The sequence below is a fragment of the Mustela erminea genome, chromosome 6 (assembly GCF_009829155.1).
Source record: "Mustela erminea isolate mMusErm1 chromosome 6, mMusErm1.Pri, whole genome shotgun sequence".
Taxonomy (NCBI): Eukaryota; Metazoa; Chordata; class Mammalia; order Carnivora; family Mustelidae; genus Mustela; species Mustela erminea.
The window spans coordinates 43,059,466-43,079,661 of NC_045619.1; the positions used below are offsets into that span (position 1 = coordinate 43,059,466).

Genomic DNA, 20,196 nt, shown 5'->3' on the forward strand with positions numbered 1-20,196 from the left:
AACCACTGTGCCAAAAGCAGGAAGTACAAAAATGAATATGACATCCTTCCAGTCCTTAAACAGTTCTCAGCTCAATGAAGAAGAAAAAAGAAATAAAACATTCTTTTTTACCCATTTCAGGTTAACTTACTGAGTCAGAAAAAAAGAAGACATTTTCTGTATCCAAGTCTCTTAGAATTAAGTTTAACCAAAGTGTACAAATTTCTTGCTAATGGTGTCCAAGTGTTGCCTTTGGATGATTCTAGGTCTTCAAGCCTTCTGGGGTCACCTTTTCATCTGATACTCAAACCAAGTTCCTAATAAACTGAGCTCCTGTTCTTCATTCTGTTGGGAAATCTGTCTTTCCTAATGTCTTCACATATTTTTAACAAGGGTTACATGTCTCCTGATTTCCTTTTACTCTTATCTATTACTCTCCTATGTTTTTGAGTCTCACCTTTTATCTTGCCTCCCTTCTTTTTTGTCCTCCCATGGCCCAATACCTTCATCACTCAAAGCACCATGAATGCCAGGCTTTTGTACAGCGACCTTTTACTGAAGGCATAACAGAGAAAGCATCATCTTAAAATTTGATACATTCCATCCATGTCCCAAAGTTCCTTTGCTGCACCTAACAGGGATTTCTCACTTGCTTGCCCCCTCCCATGATGTGCCTTTCCTCCTCCTTAGAGACTTTTCCCATTTCTTTCTCTTCAGATTTCAACTTTCTTCCAACACCCCCAACTTTTAAGCTGACAGAAGACAACTTCCAATTTCCTACCACGTTATTATGAAGAATATTTTGGTTCTCTGTTACAGTCCTCTCATTCTAAACCATACCTAGTAGAGTCTTTAGACTTTATAAATTCTTTTTAAAAAGCCATTCTAGCTTGTTTTTTAAGGCAAAATAATCATGTACTTCTGAGATGAGTGTCTCTCTCCCAGAATGACAGTTTTTTTTTTTTTAAACGCTCTTTTTATTTTCCTATTATGTTGTTATCACACTCTGGCAGATTTACAAAGTCCTTAAAAACTAAATATATATGGAACTATAAAAATTACAGTGAAGAATAATACAAATACAAAACTATGATGTGGTTCTTTAAGTAAAACTAATAATGGGGTGCCTGGGTGGCTCAGTTTTTAGGTGTCTGCCTTCGGCTCAGGTCATAATCCCAGGGTTCTGGGATCAAAGCTGCATAGAGCCCCAAATCAGGCTCCCTGCTGGTGGGAAGCCTGCTTCTTCCTTTCCCACTACTCCTGCTTGTGTTCCCTCTATCACTGTTTCTCTCTCTGTCAAATAAATAAGTAAAATCTTTAAAATAAATGAACAAATAAGCTAATAAAAATATTGATAAATTCAAGTCCCAAGTGACTTGTAAAAACAACTTTAGGTTTTTCAAGGTTTTGTGTCTTAGAATTGTGTATATTTAGAGGCTGAATTGCTTTGTTTACTCACCAATATTTGTGTAGAAGCCAGAATTAGGTCACAACACACATACAAAGACACACAGATATGGACATTTATGTCTATAGGAGGTAGTGAACTATTCTTTTTTTTTTTTTTAAAGATTTTATTTATTTATTTGTCAGAGAGAGATTACAAGTAGGCAGAGAGGCAGGCAGAGAGAGAGAGGAGGAAGCAGGCTCCCTGCTGAGCAGAGAGCCCGATGCGGGACTCGATCCCAGGACCCTGAGATCATGACCTGAGCCGAAGGCAGCGGCTTAACCCACTGAGCCACCCAGGCGCCCCGGTAGTGAACTATTCTTATTAAGGCTTAGGGAGATTCTATAAATGCTTGTAATTTAGAAACTTCTCCAATTCATTTAATGAGTTATCAACCTGTATTATCAAGTTGAAAATACACTGAAACAGTGTTTTTCAAACTTAGGTATGCATAGCAATCACCATGATTGCTTGTTAAATGCAATTTCCTTCTCCCCAATGAATCTGTGTCTGACACCTAGTGTGGAGAGTGAGGAGTTCACATTTGTGTAAGCTCTCCAGGTATGTTCTAATAAATATGACCAAACTCCTTTTCTAGGAAAATGGGTGGGCAAAGTGGGAAATTTAACAAGATGATTCATGTTACTTAAATTCCAACCACCAAGTGAGGTTGTACCTTCCGATTCTGTTGACCTTTTGCTGACAACATAATGACTTATTTAATGAACATAAACATCAGGTTCTAGTAGATCTTGTTGAGATACTAATTATATATTTTTAAAGTATACTAAAATATATATAATAATGATTTATAGTGTTTACATAGGGTTTTAAATTAAAAACCATTTTAACATATATCTTTTCTTTTTACTGCATCCCAAACAATGGGGTTGATACAATAATTTAAGATAAGTGAACTCTATAGTTCTCCCAATAGGCCAACAAGTCTAAAAGAGTACCACCGATAACCAAACTGCTCTAAAGTCACCTTACAGCCTCATTTTAAAACCCAGGTAATATTTCTGGTTTATTTAAAGCTCTTCAGAAAAAAAAAAAAAAAAGGTTAACCTTGAAAAAGTCAGGGTCTCTGTGCTAGGTTGGGCTTTAATCATGACAATTCGTGCAAAAGAGGCAGGTTTGGAAGAGCTTCTGCTCCTGGGGTGTTCCAGTAAAGACATCACTTGAGAAAGGGAGTTTGAAAAAGTCCAGACTTTTTGTTAAAACTTCCTACTGTGCTATAGACAAGTCTCCCCTTTCCATCAGGTCAACCTTCATTTATCCCTCAAATTTCAGTCTGTAGATATTTTGTCAGAGGTTTCTATGACCCTTCAGTCTTAAAATAAAGCCCCCTTTTTTTGATCCTTTCTATCCTTCATTGCATTTATCACAATTGGAATTATAAAATTTTTGTGTGTTTTATTATTTAATAGAACGTGAATTACTCAAACACAGGCATCATGTTTTGTTAACTATTCTTATGTTAAAGCCCTAGTCCTTTGGCCTGGCCTAGAGGGAAACCTAATTCATACTTGCTAAATGAATGAATGAATGAATGAAGAGTAAGAAAATGTCTGATCAGAAAAGGTCTCAGTGTCTTGTATTGTCAGGCCTCATAATACACAAGAAAATTGTCTTTTGTTGTATGAGAGATAGGCTGGGAAGCTAGAACAGATTTTGAAAGTGCAATGTTGGGACGTCCCAATCAATTCACTACATGAATGTAGGTGGACAGAATTTGAGACTGCAAAGTTAGCTGAGAAAATGCTGACTGAGGAATACTAGAAGCATAAAATAAAATTGCAGTTTACTTTAACTGCCTTGTATTCTGTACCTGCCTCATAGATAGAATGTGTGCACTAAAACTTTTGACACTTAGTCTGAAATGCTGGAGACTAGAGTGCAGGGAGTGGCTTGGTGGGGGAGTCCGTATGTCCACACCAGCAGGACTCTAATGACAAAAGGAGAGTTCAGGGAGAATCAGAACCAAAGTTGACTCTCAGATCTATAGACAAAATTGTGATTAGATTAAGAGGTAATGTATGAATCAAGCATAATTGATTCTTCCTCCAAAAGATACCATCTTTTAAAGTATCTAGATGTCTTAGTGATACTGTTACAAGTAGTTGATTTTAAAAGAACCATATATTTATTTGTACAAAGAGAAAGCTGGGTAAAAACACGTTAACATCTTGCATTATGTCTGGGGAAGATATCAATGAAACTGTGTTATCAAAACCAAGGAAAATGAGAAGATATGCATGGAGAAGTAAGTCAAAGCCATGAAAATGGAATGTTTTATAATATTATAAGAATGATACACTAACTGCTACACTGCACTGAAACAACTGAAGTTATTCTTTAAGGCAGATAGTCACCATCCTAAGTTTTTTTTATTGTTGTTTTGTGGGGGTTTTTTGGTCCCTTTGTATATTGCTTACATCGAAACTCTACCAGGGAAAAAGTAGGTAGTTTCAATCTCTTCTTGAAACTTAGGCATGGGTGAGGAATTGGTATTAGGGGACAGGTTTGGGATTCAGATACACCCTATTTTTCTGAAAAAGGGCTGCTCTGCACTTGACTGATGACTTCTTGCTCCTAAATGATTAATCAATTTGGATATTAAAAGGGCAATCTCTTGGTGCTCCTTACACATGCTAAATCTGAGAGCATTGGCAGAAAGAATTAGCAATATTCTGGCTTCTTTGCAAGCCTCTGGTACTGTCTGCAACAGTACCATTCACTCAAACTGGGTGTTAAGTTTTCAGATCTCAAATATTAAGAAGTATGCGACCCCAAAATAAATTTTCCAACATATTTGAGTTCCACAGGTGAGAGTCTGGGGGTGAAACTTGCCAGGTTAGCATCTTAGGTCTATCACTTTGTGTCTTATGACTTGGAAATGTAGCTTAAATTCTGTGTTAATATTGCAGAACTATAAAATATGGTAGTAGTAATGTTGTTATGAGTATTGATATGAGTTAATTATGTAATTTGCTTTTATGAGTGTCTGGCACTAATAAGAATTAAGTAAGTGAGAGCTTTTATTATTATTATTCTGTATTAGTAGGTATGTGTACTCGCATATTAATGATTAAAGAAATAAAATAAAAAGTTGAGTTAAAAAAAAAAAAAAAACCCTGCAATTTTATAGCATGCTCCTCTAACACTTGGAATTCTTTTTCAGGTGAAAAAGAAAATTTGTTCCTTAACTCTATTTCTCCCTCTCTTTGGTCTCATTGCCTACTCTTCATCTCTAGATCTGTTTTTTCGGACAAGTCTCCACCTTAAGTCGATACAATTTAACTATAACATAGCTGAAAAATAATATTTTTTCTCGTCCATACTTCCTGACATCTTGATAATTTTACTTATGATTAAAAACCTACAGTCAAATTCAGGTGTCATCCAAATTTTCATCAGTATGGACTATACCTTATATTTATAGATATAAAGCTTGATCTAATACATGAAGATTTCTAGGATCAGAAGGAATATCTGGAGCCACTGTGTACATTTCTTATTTTTTTTTTCCAGTTTGTTGCCCTTTACATTGTTTTGGTTGATTTTTATACTCTCTGAACAGGTATACTATAGAAAAGAGTCAAGAAATTATTTTCCAACATAAAGCCAAAGTTTTTACCTATATAAGCAGAAAACAGAACTTGAAACACATTACATGTGCAATCTAATTACTGATACCTATGCATCTGTTCTTTCACCTGAGTGATATCCAAGCAAAATCTCCAAATAAGTTTTTTTTTTTTTTTCTTCTTCTGCAGGATCGATACTTTTAGATTTGGATCAAAGTATACCAAAGTTCAGATCACTCTCTCTCTCTCTTTTTTTTTTTTTTTCTTTTTTCCCCCTACAGTTTATTGCTTTTGCTTCTTTATTCTTCATCCTGGTTTCAATCACAACCTTTTGCCTGGAGACACATGAAGCTTTCAATATTGTTAAAAACAAGACAGAACCAGTCATCAATGGCACAAGTGTTGTTCTGCAATATGAAATCGAAACGGATCCTGCCTTGACGTATGTAGAAGGAGTGTGTGTGGTGTGGTTTACTTTTGAATTTTTAGTCCGTATCATTTTTTCCCCTAATAAACTTGAATTCATCAAAAATCTCTTGAATATCATTGACTTTGTGGCCATCCTACCCTTCTACTTAGAGGTGGGACTCAGTGGGCTGTCATCCAAAGCTGCTAAAGATGTCCTTGGCTTCCTCAGGGTGGTAAGATTTGTGAGGATCCTGAGAATCTTCAAGCTCACCCGCCATTTTGTAGGTCTGAGGGTGCTTGGACACACACTTCGAGCTAGTACTAATGAATTTTTGCTGCTGATAATCTTCCTGGCTCTAGGAGTTCTGATATTTGCTACTATGATCTACTATGCCGAGAGAGTAGGAGCTCAACCTAACGACCCTTCAGCTAGTGAGCACACGCAGTTTAAAAACATTCCAATTGGCTTCTGGTGGGCTGTAGTGACCATGACTACCTTGGGCTATGGGGATATGTACCCCCAAACATGGTCAGGGATGCTGGTGGGAGCCCTGTGTGCTCTGGCTGGAGTGCTAACAATAGCCATGCCGGTGCCTGTCATTGTCAACAACTTTGGAATGTACTACTCCTTGGCAATGGCGAAGCAGAAACTTCCAAGAAAAAGAAAGAAGCACATCCCTCCTGCCCCTCAGGCAAGCTCACCTACTTTTTGCAAGACAGAATTAAATATGGCCTGCAATAGCACACAGGGTGACGCATGTCTGGGCAAGGACAATCGGCTTCTGGAACATAACAGATCAGGTAAGGCACAATTTCAAATGCATGCCACTAACCACTTTATAGACCAGTATGTCCCTCAGGTAGAAGGCAACCATTTTCATTGTCTGCAAACATTCCTGAGTTTTCAGTTCTACCCTCTCACAATACATGTGTTTGTGTCAGGCTTGTAGATAGCTAGACTGTAGCTTTTCTCAGTAGATTCCAAGTAGAAGCCTGTGTAGCTGGTCTATAGAGTTTTCCTGCTTTAGTGGGAATGCCCTTTGCTGATGGTGCCAATATTTTCTTTTGCCCGTTTGTTGCTTTTGTGCCAATGTTTCTTTGTTCCCCTGCACGATGTGATGGTATGATACTGGCCATTTTCCATTTTTCATTCTCAAAATGTTGATTTCCTTATCATTTGGCTTGGTGTGTTTGTCTCAGTTTTATCTCTGCCACGTGGGGCCACGCATCTCAACCTATTTCACAAGAAGCAGTTACTTAAAAAAAATGGATGCTTGTATATCAACAGACTGAACACCAAAAAGGTGATATGGAAGATCATAATCTTTGATAATAAAAGTCATCCCTAGTAATATTCTAGAGGACTGATTACATTTTCATTATTGTTAACTTAGGTAGGATATTCAGTATAATCCTTTTAGATTGGGTAAGATGCTATGTAATATAATAAATTTACCATTATCCTGGAGGTAGATGATCTGCTTTGTCTAACCAATGGCAAAGCTGAAATTCCTTGAGGATTTCCTTTTTTTATGCACTATACATTGGGCTCTGTTCCCCTCCGAAACTGAATTTTGGGTGATTTACTGATGAATCCCTACCCCCTCCATTGCCACAGATAATCTAGAAAACAGTGACTGTAAATTAATATTCATTTTGCCAAAATGATAGTAATGTGCTCTCTATTTTATCTAGTACAGATTAAATATTTTATAGATTAAACAATTTAATTATGTTTCAGCCCACTATGAAAATTAAAGATATGTGCATTCCCTGTAACTTAGATATATTTAATCTTTTTCTGTAGAAAAATGATTCATGATAACCCCAAATGAATACTTTTGCATAACTTAGAAAAACACCAATTACACAAAGCAAGCAAACAAACAAAAATGGCAGGTAACATGTTCATTCATTAGTTTCCAGAAGTTTATATGAAGTAAAAGGGGAAAAAATGTGGCTGGAACTAAACTTCTTAAAGATTTTATTTGTAAAGATCCTTATGCTTATTTAATACATTGTTCTGCAAATTCTGTCAATATATCCGAAAACTATCAGGCAAAAAATGTCTTTATGAAAGGTGGAGTTTAGTTGGTGTCGCTAGTCTCACTGGACTGATCGCAGAGTACCTGTGCAGAGTCCTTATGAAGGGCATGAGAAACAGGACAGACACACTCTCAGCCTGGATAAATATTGTTATAACAAGGCTAGCATCTAGGCCAATCAGATGCAAATGTCTTTGGCAAGCATATAGAAGTAAACAGTTTTTCAAGGGCATTTGGAGAAGTTACTTTTATTCCATCATTATGCTCAAAAACTTTTTTTTTTTTCACTTCAAAATGGAGAACCTGGGCACAAAGTGAGTTTTGGGATTATTTTTATTAAGATTTTTTTTTGAAAGTTACTTTCTGCAAATATTATTAGCATGTGTCTTAAAGAACTCCAAAACCAAATATGTACCTAGCAGTTTTTCCTTAAATAGATTCTACTTTTAAAGATTCTTATTCACAATAACTAGATAGCATGTCAAAAATCATGATATTAATGTGTGTGCTATGTCATTATCACACTTATTTTGAATTAATATTAGTTCTGTAAAAGTCCATTTCCTTTAGATAGAATCCGAAATGGAATTAAAACTTCCCAAGGAACATTTCTCTCCTTTTCAATACATTTCCATTTTGCTCCGTGTAAATTTCTGTAGTGAGTGATGAAAACCCTTTTTCTTATCATGATGTGATTATTGTGTTTTGTATATCGAGTGACTGTACTATGGACATTCAGTGTAAACTCTTTGTACTGTCTCATTTCCTCATCCATCACTGTCTGTCAATGGGCATGGCTGTGACCAGTGTTATCAGGTGACGACAGTACAGGAAGTGAGCCGCCATTATCACCCCCAGAAAGGCTCCCCATCAGACGCTCTAGTACCAGAGACAAAAACAGAAGAGGGGAAACATGTTTCCTACTGACGACAGGTGATTACACGTGTGCTTCTGATGGAGGGATCAGGAAAGGTAGGCATGCATTTAATCAGATCTTAACAGGTGACTTAGAAATTAAGTGCTGCAAATATATGGAGTGATATAAATGCTCTTTTGTCATTTTGTAGGAAAGACTGCACGTAGTGTTCTCTTGCATTCCTCATCACCTCTTTTCTCATTATAAACATTTAAGTGCATATCATAATAGCTTACTTGATTGTCCTATCTGAAAGGCATTTCACCCTTCTTTCTTTCTTCATATTTTTGGTTTCCATTAGTCTATGGGAAGAATTGTAATGGGGTATTTAAAAATTAAGTCACTCAGCTAATTAATATAATGTACTCAACAGTTTTTAAACAGTTTTCAACTACACGTAATAAAACTCACTAATTGGGTCTATGCATATATTTGATAACTAATTGATAAAACAAGGATTTTTTTTTTCCAAAGAAAAACTTTAAACACGCTGTAGTTAAGTCTCTTACCTAATATTTGGGCAGTTTTGCCATGATTCATCTCAATGTCAGAAGGTCAAAAATATCCAACATCCTTGGCCATATAGAATAGTATATGCCATAACTTGAGAGGCTACTTATATACTTACAAATTGTGCTACAGAATTTCTTTTTGAGGCAATAATAATACTTTTAAGTTTGTTACTATTTTCAACCCAAACTAAACTGTGCCTGGCACACAGAAGACACTCAATAATTATTTGTCGAATGAATAAATTTGGTTGGGCAGGCATCTTTGGTTAAGAAATATAACAGAATATTGAAGCTCTACTCCATTATGTCCTTCCAATTTTCCAGATGATACCACCATCTATGACTATTCCCCAGGAACAGCTTTTTGTTTTTGTTTTGCGTAAACTTGACAGATCTCAGGACAATTCTCCCTCCTTAAGAAATAGTTTTGTGACGTCTGCTACCCACTCTTGTCCAAGGGCTGATATGCTCTTTGATTACCTCCTACCTTGATAATTCCAGTTGCTTTATTGCCATGGCTATCTTTCTCTGCTTTTTGACTGAATAGAGAAAGAACTATAATAATTTCTTATGCAATGGACTGAATTTTAATGAAAAGCCGGTCTAAAACTTTCATACTAGTGCAACTGCATTTAAAAAATACTGCACTTTTTTGCTATTCATTGCATTTTCTCCCTATTGAATACTTCAACATTTTAAGCCTTAAATATTTATTTTGTGATGTCTTCTCTCTTTGAAATGTCTTATTACCCATATTGTACATCTCTTTCATTACTTCTGAACACTTTGTATTGTCCTTTCTGTCTCCATGGCTTTGAGTCTCAAAAGAGAAGACAGACTCTTCTTTTATTTCTTCAGTATGTACTATTTTACATACTTCTTCATTTCAATTACTTCCATTCCTCTGCATCTATTATTTGCACCAAAATGTATTTCAATGATCTGAATAGGTTTATTTGGTTGTTTGCCTTTCTACATTTAAATATTAAGTGCTAGAACAATTTTTAAAATATTTAGAAGATAGTGTACTATCATAGTACTTAAGCAAAATATGTATACATATATTAAATAATGATTATAATATGTAACTAACAATTTCTTGTATAGAACATTATATTTTAAGTGCATTACATATCTTTACTCACTATATGTATATATATGCATATATTTGTATATATGTATATATGTACTTATATGTAATACGTGGTTACATTCACATACATTTTTGAGCATTACTTAATAAATCGTCACATGCAATATTTATACTAACATTGCTTGTTTAAGAACTTAGCTAAAATTTTTTCCTTCCACTCTTAGACAATACTTTGGATTTTAAACGTCAAAGGAGATCACATAAGAAAAAATACTTTGCAAATTATAAATCACTATGTAAATATAGAATTTTTCTGTAAAATGGCAATGTTTCATGAGCAAAGCAATTAATAAGATACCTAGTCTGTATGGAAAGGTTATACATGAAATCTTATTTCACAAATGCAAAATTCTCTTTATCAATGAGCACATCTTTGAAAATTCATCTATGGACTTTTATTCTTTGTCATTTCTCACCACAATCAACTTCCTTCTTCATTCTTGCTTTAGTTTCTTTACACCTTGAAATTTTTTTTTTTCTCTCAGGCCTTGTAGTATTTTTGGTTAATTTCACTTAATTTTCTTAATTTTTCTTAGCGTGTTGTCTTGTTATGTTTGTCAAGAACCCATTCATTTCTTCTCTTGTTCCTTTTTATGTAGATTATAAATTTCTCCTACTACTTTCTCCTACTTATTCAGAACATTTATTTGCTATATGATCTCTTTTTTATCTTTAAATTTGGTCTCTCTACTGATTTTTAGACTTCTGAAAATTCTCCTCTATATAGATGAAAATAAAGGACTAGATTCCCACTGAATTCTTTTTCTATCAACAAATATGAATATAGATGGGTGTACATTAAGAAAATTTATGGATCCTCTATGAAAGTGAACTCTCAATACTTAGAACCTATGTTTTTATTTATGCAGTAGTGTTTAGGAAATCATCTTTCATACACAATAACATACTCATTGATAATGCATGGCTAAGCAGTTTCAGTATTGCCCCCAATAAGCATATGCTCTTAAGAATGATATAAAATGCACAACATATATTTAGATGCCAATTCCAAGTAGGTTCAATATTGTGTATCTTCATGAATCATATTTTTTATCATTCCAGTCAATAAAAGTTTGCTTAAGCAAAAACTTTATCAAATTTTCTATCACAAATGAACCTGCAGAAAAAAATATATACATACTTAAAAGAATAACTTATAATTTTACTAATTAAATACTTGTTATTAAATTATAACATAAGTCTTTTCAAATGAACACTGAAATTGTAGCTATTAAGAGTAAAAGGACTTGTAAACAGAATGGGTGATATTTATGCTGAAAACTGTAATTCAGAAAAATAATTGAACATTTAGAATGGCAACCAAAATTTACATATAACTAGTATCGTTAATAGAAAATCTTTGCCTTTTTGGAGGTCCCATTGGGAGCTTGGAAGTTGTGGGAGACCAGATGTAAATTTTTTTTAAAGACTTTATTTTTCTCAGATGTAAATTTTTATAAGAATGAATGATTTATAGGTGTTAACACCTCTCTAGTCCATGCATATTCACCAGTTTGCTTTTAATCAAACCAAATCAATGTTTATAGTGTAGTTTGCATTTTTAGATTACATGGCCAATCACGATAAATTATTCTTCCTATAATTCCCCAAGTTATATTTCCAGTCACTTTAGAGAACAGCAGTAACAACTAGCTTTCCAGGCACATGGAGGTCCCCATGTAAGGATAAATTATCTGCAATTCTTTTTTAATTATTTAAGACATCCCCTTATTAAGAACTCCATCATCTATTGGAATAGGATGAAATATATATCACCTCCCATGTTTTATATCTCCAAATGCTAACAAAACATATTGGCAGATAATTCTCTTGTTAGCAGAAATTATGTCCTGGAGAACTTCACCACACTTAATGGGTGGCATAACTTTCCCTCAGCAAAATCTCAGAGAAGACATCTAGTGTGATGAAAGTTTATGTATGTGTATGGGGAAGGAGGTTCCTACTCAAAGCTGCTTCACCCCACAGTAGAGCAGTTATTGCAATCCATGTCCATACTTGTCGTGGGTGCTGATAAATCAAATAATCACTAACGTGCTTAATTTCTCCTTTTCTAGTGAAAGGAGAAGAAATGGTACTAGCTTCTTCCCCAGAAGTCCATGAATATACAGAATTAGATAAGGGAGTATTTTGACAGGAACATGGGAAAGCACAAAAGGCCCATTTTCTTTCTCATATAGTGATCATGCCCACCGAGGGCCAATTAGAGTCCGAGGAATGAGCCCTAAATCTAAGGAATAACAAAGTTCACTGAAATTGTATGTACTTGCTCAGATTTGACTGTCCAACAGAGAATTTCATTTCCTTGTTCTACAATACTTCTTTTCAGTAGATCTGTCAGACAGAACATTTATTTCCTGACTGCTTTTTCAGCCAATAGTGGTCCTGCTCTAAAGACAGTTCACTTCTAACTTTACAGTGTGCTACCTCCCACCACCTAACCATCTCTAATCTTTTCTAATAAATAGTACCACAATATCTGAGTCCTTCCAAAGGTGACCTTGATGGGAATGTTGCTTGAGTAGCTAAGGAAAACCACTGGGTTAAAGCTTGTGAGATGTAGCTTTTATCCTGTAAGTCCATGACTATCACCCATGAATGATTAGAATGTGAGATGACAGAAAGAAAAAGTGAATCAAGATCAAATGGTTCTCAATTTCTGGCAGTGGAGAGCCAACTGAAAACATCAGATAACCAAGTTCCAATCGTAAATTCACTGAAATTATGACAACTTATATTTCATTTCATTTATTTTTTTTCCCTTTCTTTTTTTTTTCTTTTTTAATCCAAGGAGCTAGAAATGAGCATCCATCCCATATCGCCTAGATAATGGCATCCAATGTCATTATTTAAGAATCATCCTTTTAACACTATAAAGCTGGAAGATTAAATATGCTCAGAAAAAAAGCCATCCACTTAAACCTAATCCTGCTTACCAGCTTAGTAAATAATAAAAAGCGATAAGAAAAAAATAACCCATTTTTTTCAGAAACATATTCTGAAATGCATGAATATTAACCAAGTTTGTATCTTACTTAAGTTGCTTTGCCTAATTCTTAAAAGATTTCTAGTTTTTGTATGTCAAAATTACATCAATGCAAGATACAATCTGGGAAAGAATAAATTTTGAAGGATTACAACTATAATTTGTGATAGCTGGTTTAATCTTCTGGGAATGACAGCTCTAGTGAGCTTTATTACTTACTTTTTTAAAGTTACAAATGGTCTCAGTATTGAATTCTTTGTGGGAAAAAAAAATTTTTCCTTGAACTCAAAATAGCACTTTGATTATCCTGCATGGTATTGTTTGTCTCTGTCTATTTTCTGGTTGAATTCAACTGATGTCTGTGCATTTTTCCATAAAAGGATATGAAAAATCCCGAAGCTTAAACAACATAGCGGGCTTGGCAGGCAATGCTCTGAGGCTCTCTCCAGTAACATCACCCTACAACTCTCCTTGTCCTCTGAGGCGTTCTCGATCTCCTATCCCATCTATTTTGTAAACCAAACTGCATCAGTCGGCTAAATTGTATGAATTCAAGTACTGTTTACCCCATAATGGAGATAATTAAGTGTAGAGTTACTCCAGGTTCCATTAAATACAGTTAAAATCCTGCATGATACCACTATTTGAAGTCAGAAATGCCACTTGGGTAGCTAACAAATCTTATCCTGGCTTTAAAGATGACCTAAAGTAGTGCTACTTCTCTGTATTCATTGCCCAGGTCTCCTTTCGCAATAAAATGACAGGTAGTGTCAGCTATTGGCCAGTACATGAATACATAAACATATCTTCAGGGAGATGTATTTAAAACAGTGTGCTTCCAAATGCCAATCACTTCATTGGAACTTCATTTCTCGTGACTCTAAACCATTTTGAAGATGTTTGGGATTCTATTTTGATTGCACACAACATGACTCTGGTCAGCTCATTTGCATGGACCATCTTGTCTCTATCACCTGAGAGCAATGTCACAGAGTTCGGGCACCGTGGATGGCTCGGGATATGTGTACTTGCGTCAAACCATCCGGCTGATACAGAAACACTGGTCAGCTGTTCTGCATGTTGAACTGTGGGGCAGGGAGGGCAAGTTTCTCCTTGGCATTTTTTTTTCTTTATTCTTTGAAAGAAATATTTGTTTTAACTAGTTTAATTTCTTGATTGATTTACGTTTCTTCAAAAATGCTGTATTGGAGTTCTGAATGTCTCTGGTTGTTTGCACACAGATAACTGCAAAGAGGTTGTCATTACTGGTTACACGCAAGCTGAGGCCAGATCTCTTACTTAATGGCTTGGGGAAGGCACAAAACATGAGAGAAAGGTAACTGCCGGCCAGGCTTGCATTGTTTAGCCAGGAATTGCTGCTTGGAACTAGAGTCATCTATATCTATATCTATATCTATATCTATATCTATATCTATATCTATATTTTTAATCCCAGGATTTGTCATCATTTTCTGAGGCAAAGTGCCAAATATCACCCAAAGCTCTCGTGTCCTTTTTTTTTTTAATACTCCCTCCTTTATTTTTATTTATTGATTTTTGTGCAAACATCAAAAATTACTGTGGTTCACAGGAGGCTTTTTTGACCAGCCTTAAATTTCTGACTCACAGGATTGATCAGATTTTCAGGCAGTATTTAACCAGGTGCTTTGTCCTGTATGTTGTTTCTGTCTGTCTGTCTTAGCTCCCTGTCTTAAATGTATATGCCATCTGTCTTCATGAAGCACAGAGATGCCTTGATAAGATGTTCCTGATTTTAGTACTGGGTCCTCTCCCTTGCCCCCTGCCTTCTCTGCCCTTTGGAACAGCCTCTCTGCTTTGTGTATAAATGAATGACGCCCTGCAGACTACCTAAGTCCATCGGTACTGTGAACCTTTTTTGATAAGCAGGATTTAAGCAGCAGCATCACCATTACCATTGGTTGCTTGCTGCACTGTCAGTTTCTACTACCTAGCAACCAGCATTCATCACTACACTCCAGCAAAACCCCGAGGGAGTTTTATTCAGCCCAAGTGGAAGAAATTCTGTTTACAACATCCCTGGGAAGCCACTAGTGATGGTGTGTCTGGTGTATTGGGCGTGTGAGGGAAGAAAAATGCCATAATATAAATTGAGGGATAAACAATATTTCTAAGGCATTCGGGATCCTTGAGACTGTTGATTAATCCTTAATTCTCATGTTTATTTTTTTTGTTAGGAAGACAAATGTCATTTTTATTATTGGCCACATAACATCTATTACTCTATATCCCTAAGTCCTAAAGCATGAACTGCATGTCAGAGATCTTGTACAGCAACAAATTTACCCAGACGTACACATCTGATATTTAGAGATTCAATGATCTTTTTTAATAACACCACACTTAGAAAGTTATAATGACCTATAGCATTGTGGTAAAGGAATTAATATGCTGTCTGGTGCTGCTGTTATTGACTGCAGTGTTGTACAGAATTTGTCATGGATTTTTGACCGCTGAAAAAGGGACAATGGAATTTAGCCATACCAAGGACTGTACTGGAAACAGACTTCTGCTGCTGAATGTGCCCTGATGTGACCAGGTAGCACTTGGAAGAGGTCCCTGCGTCTCCACGAGGCATCTAAAGCTTAGAAAAGAACTGTGGCTGGAACTCATTTGGTGCTCCCCATATGAGTGGTCTGCCATGGACTGGCCAGGAGCCGTGAACCAATTGTAAATACCAACACGTGTGCATGGGTCAACAGCTTCAGCCATCTCACATCCAAGGAAGCCGAGTCCATGACCAACATGGAGCTTCTGAGTAAGGCCCATACCTCCGTGAATCGCCCCTCTTGCGCCTGCAGTAGATCGTGCTGTGAATCATACGAGGCAGTGATATCGGTGTAGTATAGACGTGTCGTAATTTCCCTTACTTCTTCTTTGATGTTTGATTCCATGAACATTGACTCTCTATTTTTTTTTTTTTTATAAACCACTTATGTGGTTGTCTTTGTTGTGAGGTTTTCAGTGCCTATTTATCAAAACTAACTTATTTTTTTGTCACCTGTATGTTTAGATCTGGAAAATCATTATGACTTTAAAAAAAAACTCACCAACATTATTCATGGTTTAAGTCCTTTGTCATTGTTACCTCAATTATAAATATTACAGAAAATAAAATTCTGGCGATGAGAGTATTTTTTTATTAAATGATCGAGGAGTAATGTCAGTATATAGTAGAGTATTAATCAAATTATATCCTAAAATGTATATTTTGCATAAGAGAGATATTCTTCAATCAATTACTTTTTTGTGAGTTTTGTGGCAAACAAAGCTTGAACTTGTCTTTAAAATTGTTGTAGTTGAAACTGTGTTAAGAATTCTTCATCTTGCTTAATCAATATTTCCAGAATTGATTAGTTCCCCTGGGATTCTGAATATAACATATAACCTAATTATGAACCCCTGTATTGTGGAACTTTTGTGAACATTTCAAGGTGCATGCACAACCTTGACGATAACAGATGGATATGTAACTAACTGAAATGAAGAATAAAAGGCAAATAAGCTGGGGATAAACTTGAATCCTATCTCATTAAATTATTCATATTCTTTCCTTGGCTCTTCTCTTTGTTTCGGAATTTTCAAAAGGCTGTACTATTTTTATGTTTCATGGTACCAAACCAGCCAGTTACACACAATGCAAGGAATTCGGGATAGTAGGATTTATACACATACATAAGTCTCACTTTCATTCAAGTCTTGGATATGTAGCCTTTTCTAAGTGCTTTGCCTGCCTAAATTTCTCTCATAATTCTGAGATGGAAAATTATTAATTATTTTGCTCTCCAATATTTGTATGTCTCTTTATGAATGATACTGAATTTTCACTTATACTTTCTGACTTAATCATCACAGCAGTTCTGGAAGTAAATATGTTTTCTTTTCATCTTATTGATGGTGAACTAAGGATCAGAGAGGCAGAATGGCTTACTTTTATTTTTGCTACAGATATTCTTCTCTGCTATAATTTCTTATGGTTTTAATATTATCCAAGCCTCTTGTTGTAAATGCCTTATATTCTAAGGACGGCTTCAGTCTCACTTTTGGGTAATGGACCTCTGTTTGGCAGCACACCACATATGACTAACATCCCATTCTATTGTGGGGTTATGCGTAAATTTATCCTGTAAAATCTATAAAACTATCAGGATTAGGGGAAGGATAAAATGAAAAAGGGAATTGAGGTCGGCAAATCCAACACTTTCCTATTATGCACCAATAGATTCTTTCCTACATCTAAAAGTGCTCAGTGTTGATTATTAAGAGTCTCTTAGGAAACTGAGTTCATAAAAGGGAATACATCTAGGTATAATTACTGATAAAATGTTTTGAACGATGGTGTCAGAATATAAGATTTACTATAAAGAGGAAAAATGTACAAGAAGGGGGAAAGAATGCATTTTAATAGATGGTAATGACCATCAAATTCTGATTTAAAAAATCAAGATTAAAGAGTCATGAATGAAAAGTGAAGATACTCATTTTATCTTTGAAATAAATCACAAAACAGACTAATGGAATAGCAATAATGAACTTATCCTGGAAAGAGACAATGAATATGTTAAAAGGCTATATTACAAAGCAGTGGCTCTAGAGGATTTATAGCGTGCTTGAAGACATTTAGAGCTAAATGAATCTATTAAAATATTGAAATCCCTAGCAGTTTATGATGATTAAAATATGTGGCTTAAAATTTTTCCTTACTGGCAAAAAATTGTCTCCCTCCCAATTTCTCCTTCCAAAGTTCGATTAATTGTTTAAATTCTCAAACACTATTAAACTATAGATATATATTAATTTTCTCTAACATGGATTCAGTATCATTAATATTGATCTTAAATTTAATAATTTCCTATTCTCCCTTAATCTAACTCTGTTTCAAAAATATTTTTTCATTGTTGTCTAAAAATTAAATAATAGTATTACTTGATTTTTTTCTTTAATTATCATACAGTCATTCAAAGTGATGGATCACTGAAAATGTATTTTGTTTTTTAACCTTGTTTCAAACTTTATCCCCAGGCTTCTTCAGCTTAATTAGCTGCAAAGAATGACTTATGTATAAACAAAAACTGAAAAGGGCTGCAGTGTCCAAGGGGCTTGGGTGTAAAAATATTAGAGATCTAGATTTTATCAGATCCATGAACAAAATTTTAAAAAGCAGTCATCATATAAAATAGCAGCTCCCAGCAACTTCTTCAAGTTTTATCTTTTCCAGAAGTTGACTCAATTCAGCTTGCTTCATTCTTGGAAGCTTCATCAAAATTCTCCACAAGATGTGGAACTTTGTTATCCTCCTCCTCTCCGGTAGCAAGTGGGGCTTTTCCATCCACAGATTGTGTGGGCAGAACTTCAGGCAGTCTTCTCAAACTAGTCAGACTGCCTGCACCAAGTTGATTTAAGACCCTGCCTTTCTGGGGCGCCTGGGTGGCTCAGTGGGTTAAGGCTTCTGCCTTTGGCTCAGGACATGATCCCAGGGTCCTGGGCTCGAGCCCCACATCGGGCTCTCTGCTCAATGGGGAGCCTGCTTCCCTGCCTCTCTGCCTACTTGCGATCTCTGTCTGTCACATAAATAAATAAAAATCTTAAAAAAAAAAAAAAATTTAAAAGACCCTACCTTTCTGTCAGCAGCTCTGTCTCAGCATGACCTGTAATGGTGAATGTGTTGGTTGCCAGTGGTGCCTGAACTTTGGGGTTCTTAAGGTGAATCATTGTTCCTTAGTTTGTGAACATATTCATTTCTTCAATACTAGAGATATTGTTTACCCCTAACTTTTTAAAGGAGCACTGAAGTTTTTTATCATCTGTTGTAGCCGTTCTATGAACTGGCTTCTTCTTTCTGCCCACTATTCCTTTCCCACCAATGCGCACTTGTGCTAGCAGTTTGGCGAGTTTCTCCTGGTTCATGATAGTTTTTTCATCTTGTTGGGGGCAGAAATGGGACCGTGTGGGGGACCAGGGCTGGTACTCAGGGGGATCTCAGGTGGACCTGCTGAGAATATTGCACGCACGAGGATGCAAGATGGCTGAATAGGCAATATTTTTTTTTAAAAAGATTTATTTATTTGAGAGAAAGAAAGAGAGAGCCCCTGTGCATGGAGTGAGGGGGACGGGAAGCTGGAGACAGAGAGAGAAAATCTCTGGCAGACTTCCCACTGAGCACAGTCCCCAGTGTAGGGTTCATCATGGGACTCCATCACACCACCGCCAGACCATGACACAAGCAGAAATCAAGAGTGGGAGGCTTAATTGACTGAGCCACCCGGGTGCCTCTGAATATGAGTTTTGAACAACAAGATATTCAAGGACTATGGAAACCTCATCTAGAATCCCAATTATTGTTGGAATTAATAAACTAATTTTATTAAAAAAAATAGATTATGTTTTAGAGCCGTTTAAGTCCACAGCAAAATTGAGCAGAAAGTAGAGAGCGTTCCCATTTTCCCCTTGTCCCCATACATGCACAACCTCCCCTTCTGTGCCCCACACCCTAGTCATATTTGCTACAATCTGTGAACCTACAAAGACATCATTACCACCCAAAGTCCTTAGTTTACATAAGGGTTCACTCTTGGTGTTACATGTTGTATAGATTTGTTAAGCGTGTAATGACATTGTATCCAAAGCTGTAGTATCATAAAGGGTCGTTTCACTGCCCTAAAAATCCTCTGTGCTCACCTCTTCTTTCCCCTTAACCCTTGGCAGCCAATGACCTTTAACTGTCTCCTTAGTTTTGCTTTCCCAGAACATCAGGTAGTTGAGATCATACTGTATGTACTCTTTTCAGATTGAAAAGTTTCACTTAGTAATACGCATTTAAGTTTTCTCCTTGCCTTTTCATGGCCTGGTAGTTCATTTCTTTTTAGTCCTGAATAATATCCCATTTTTTTTAATGTATCCCAGTTTATCCAGTCACCTACTGAAAGACATCTTGGTTGCTTCCAAGTTCTGACAATCATAAATAAAGCAGCTATAAACATCTGTGCGAGGTTATTGTGTAGATAGAAGTTTGCGATTCATTGGCTAAACACCAAGAGCACAATTGCTAGGTCATATGGTAAGAGTATGCTAGTTTACAGTCATTTTTTTCATTTGGTCCTCTT

The 20,196-nt window shown here is 35.9% G+C and overlaps 1 protein-coding gene and 1 pseudogene across 18 annotated transcripts in view; one reads left to right on the top strand and one right to left on the bottom strand.

Annotated features, from left to right (window-relative positions):
• Positions 1-16,603, top strand: part of KCNC2 (potassium voltage-gated channel subfamily C member 2) — a 185,198-nt gene extending 168,595 nt beyond the window's left edge. For 3 of the 18 annotated variants that reach the window (XM_032346991.1, XM_032346990.1, XM_032346993.1), the window contains exons 3-5: positions 5,298-6,225; positions 8,277-8,441; positions 13,435-16,603. In XM_032346991.1, coding sequence (XP_032202882.1) covers positions 5,298-6,225; positions 8,277-8,441; positions 13,435-13,571 — 1,230 coding nt within the window. In that variant the 3' untranslated portion in view covers positions 13,572-16,603. Of the gene's footprint in view, positions 1-5,297; positions 6,226-6,624; positions 6,729-8,276; positions 8,442-13,434 lie in introns of all 18 variants that reach the window. The other 15 variants (XR_004286760.1, XM_032346996.1, XM_032346998.1 and 12 more) reach the window with 15 other exon arrangements.
• A 1,721-nt stretch (positions 16,604-18,324) lies between these two features.
• LOC116592356 lies at positions 18,325-19,021 on the bottom strand (annotated as a pseudogene).
• Between the last annotated feature and the right edge of the window lie 1,175 nt (positions 19,022-20,196).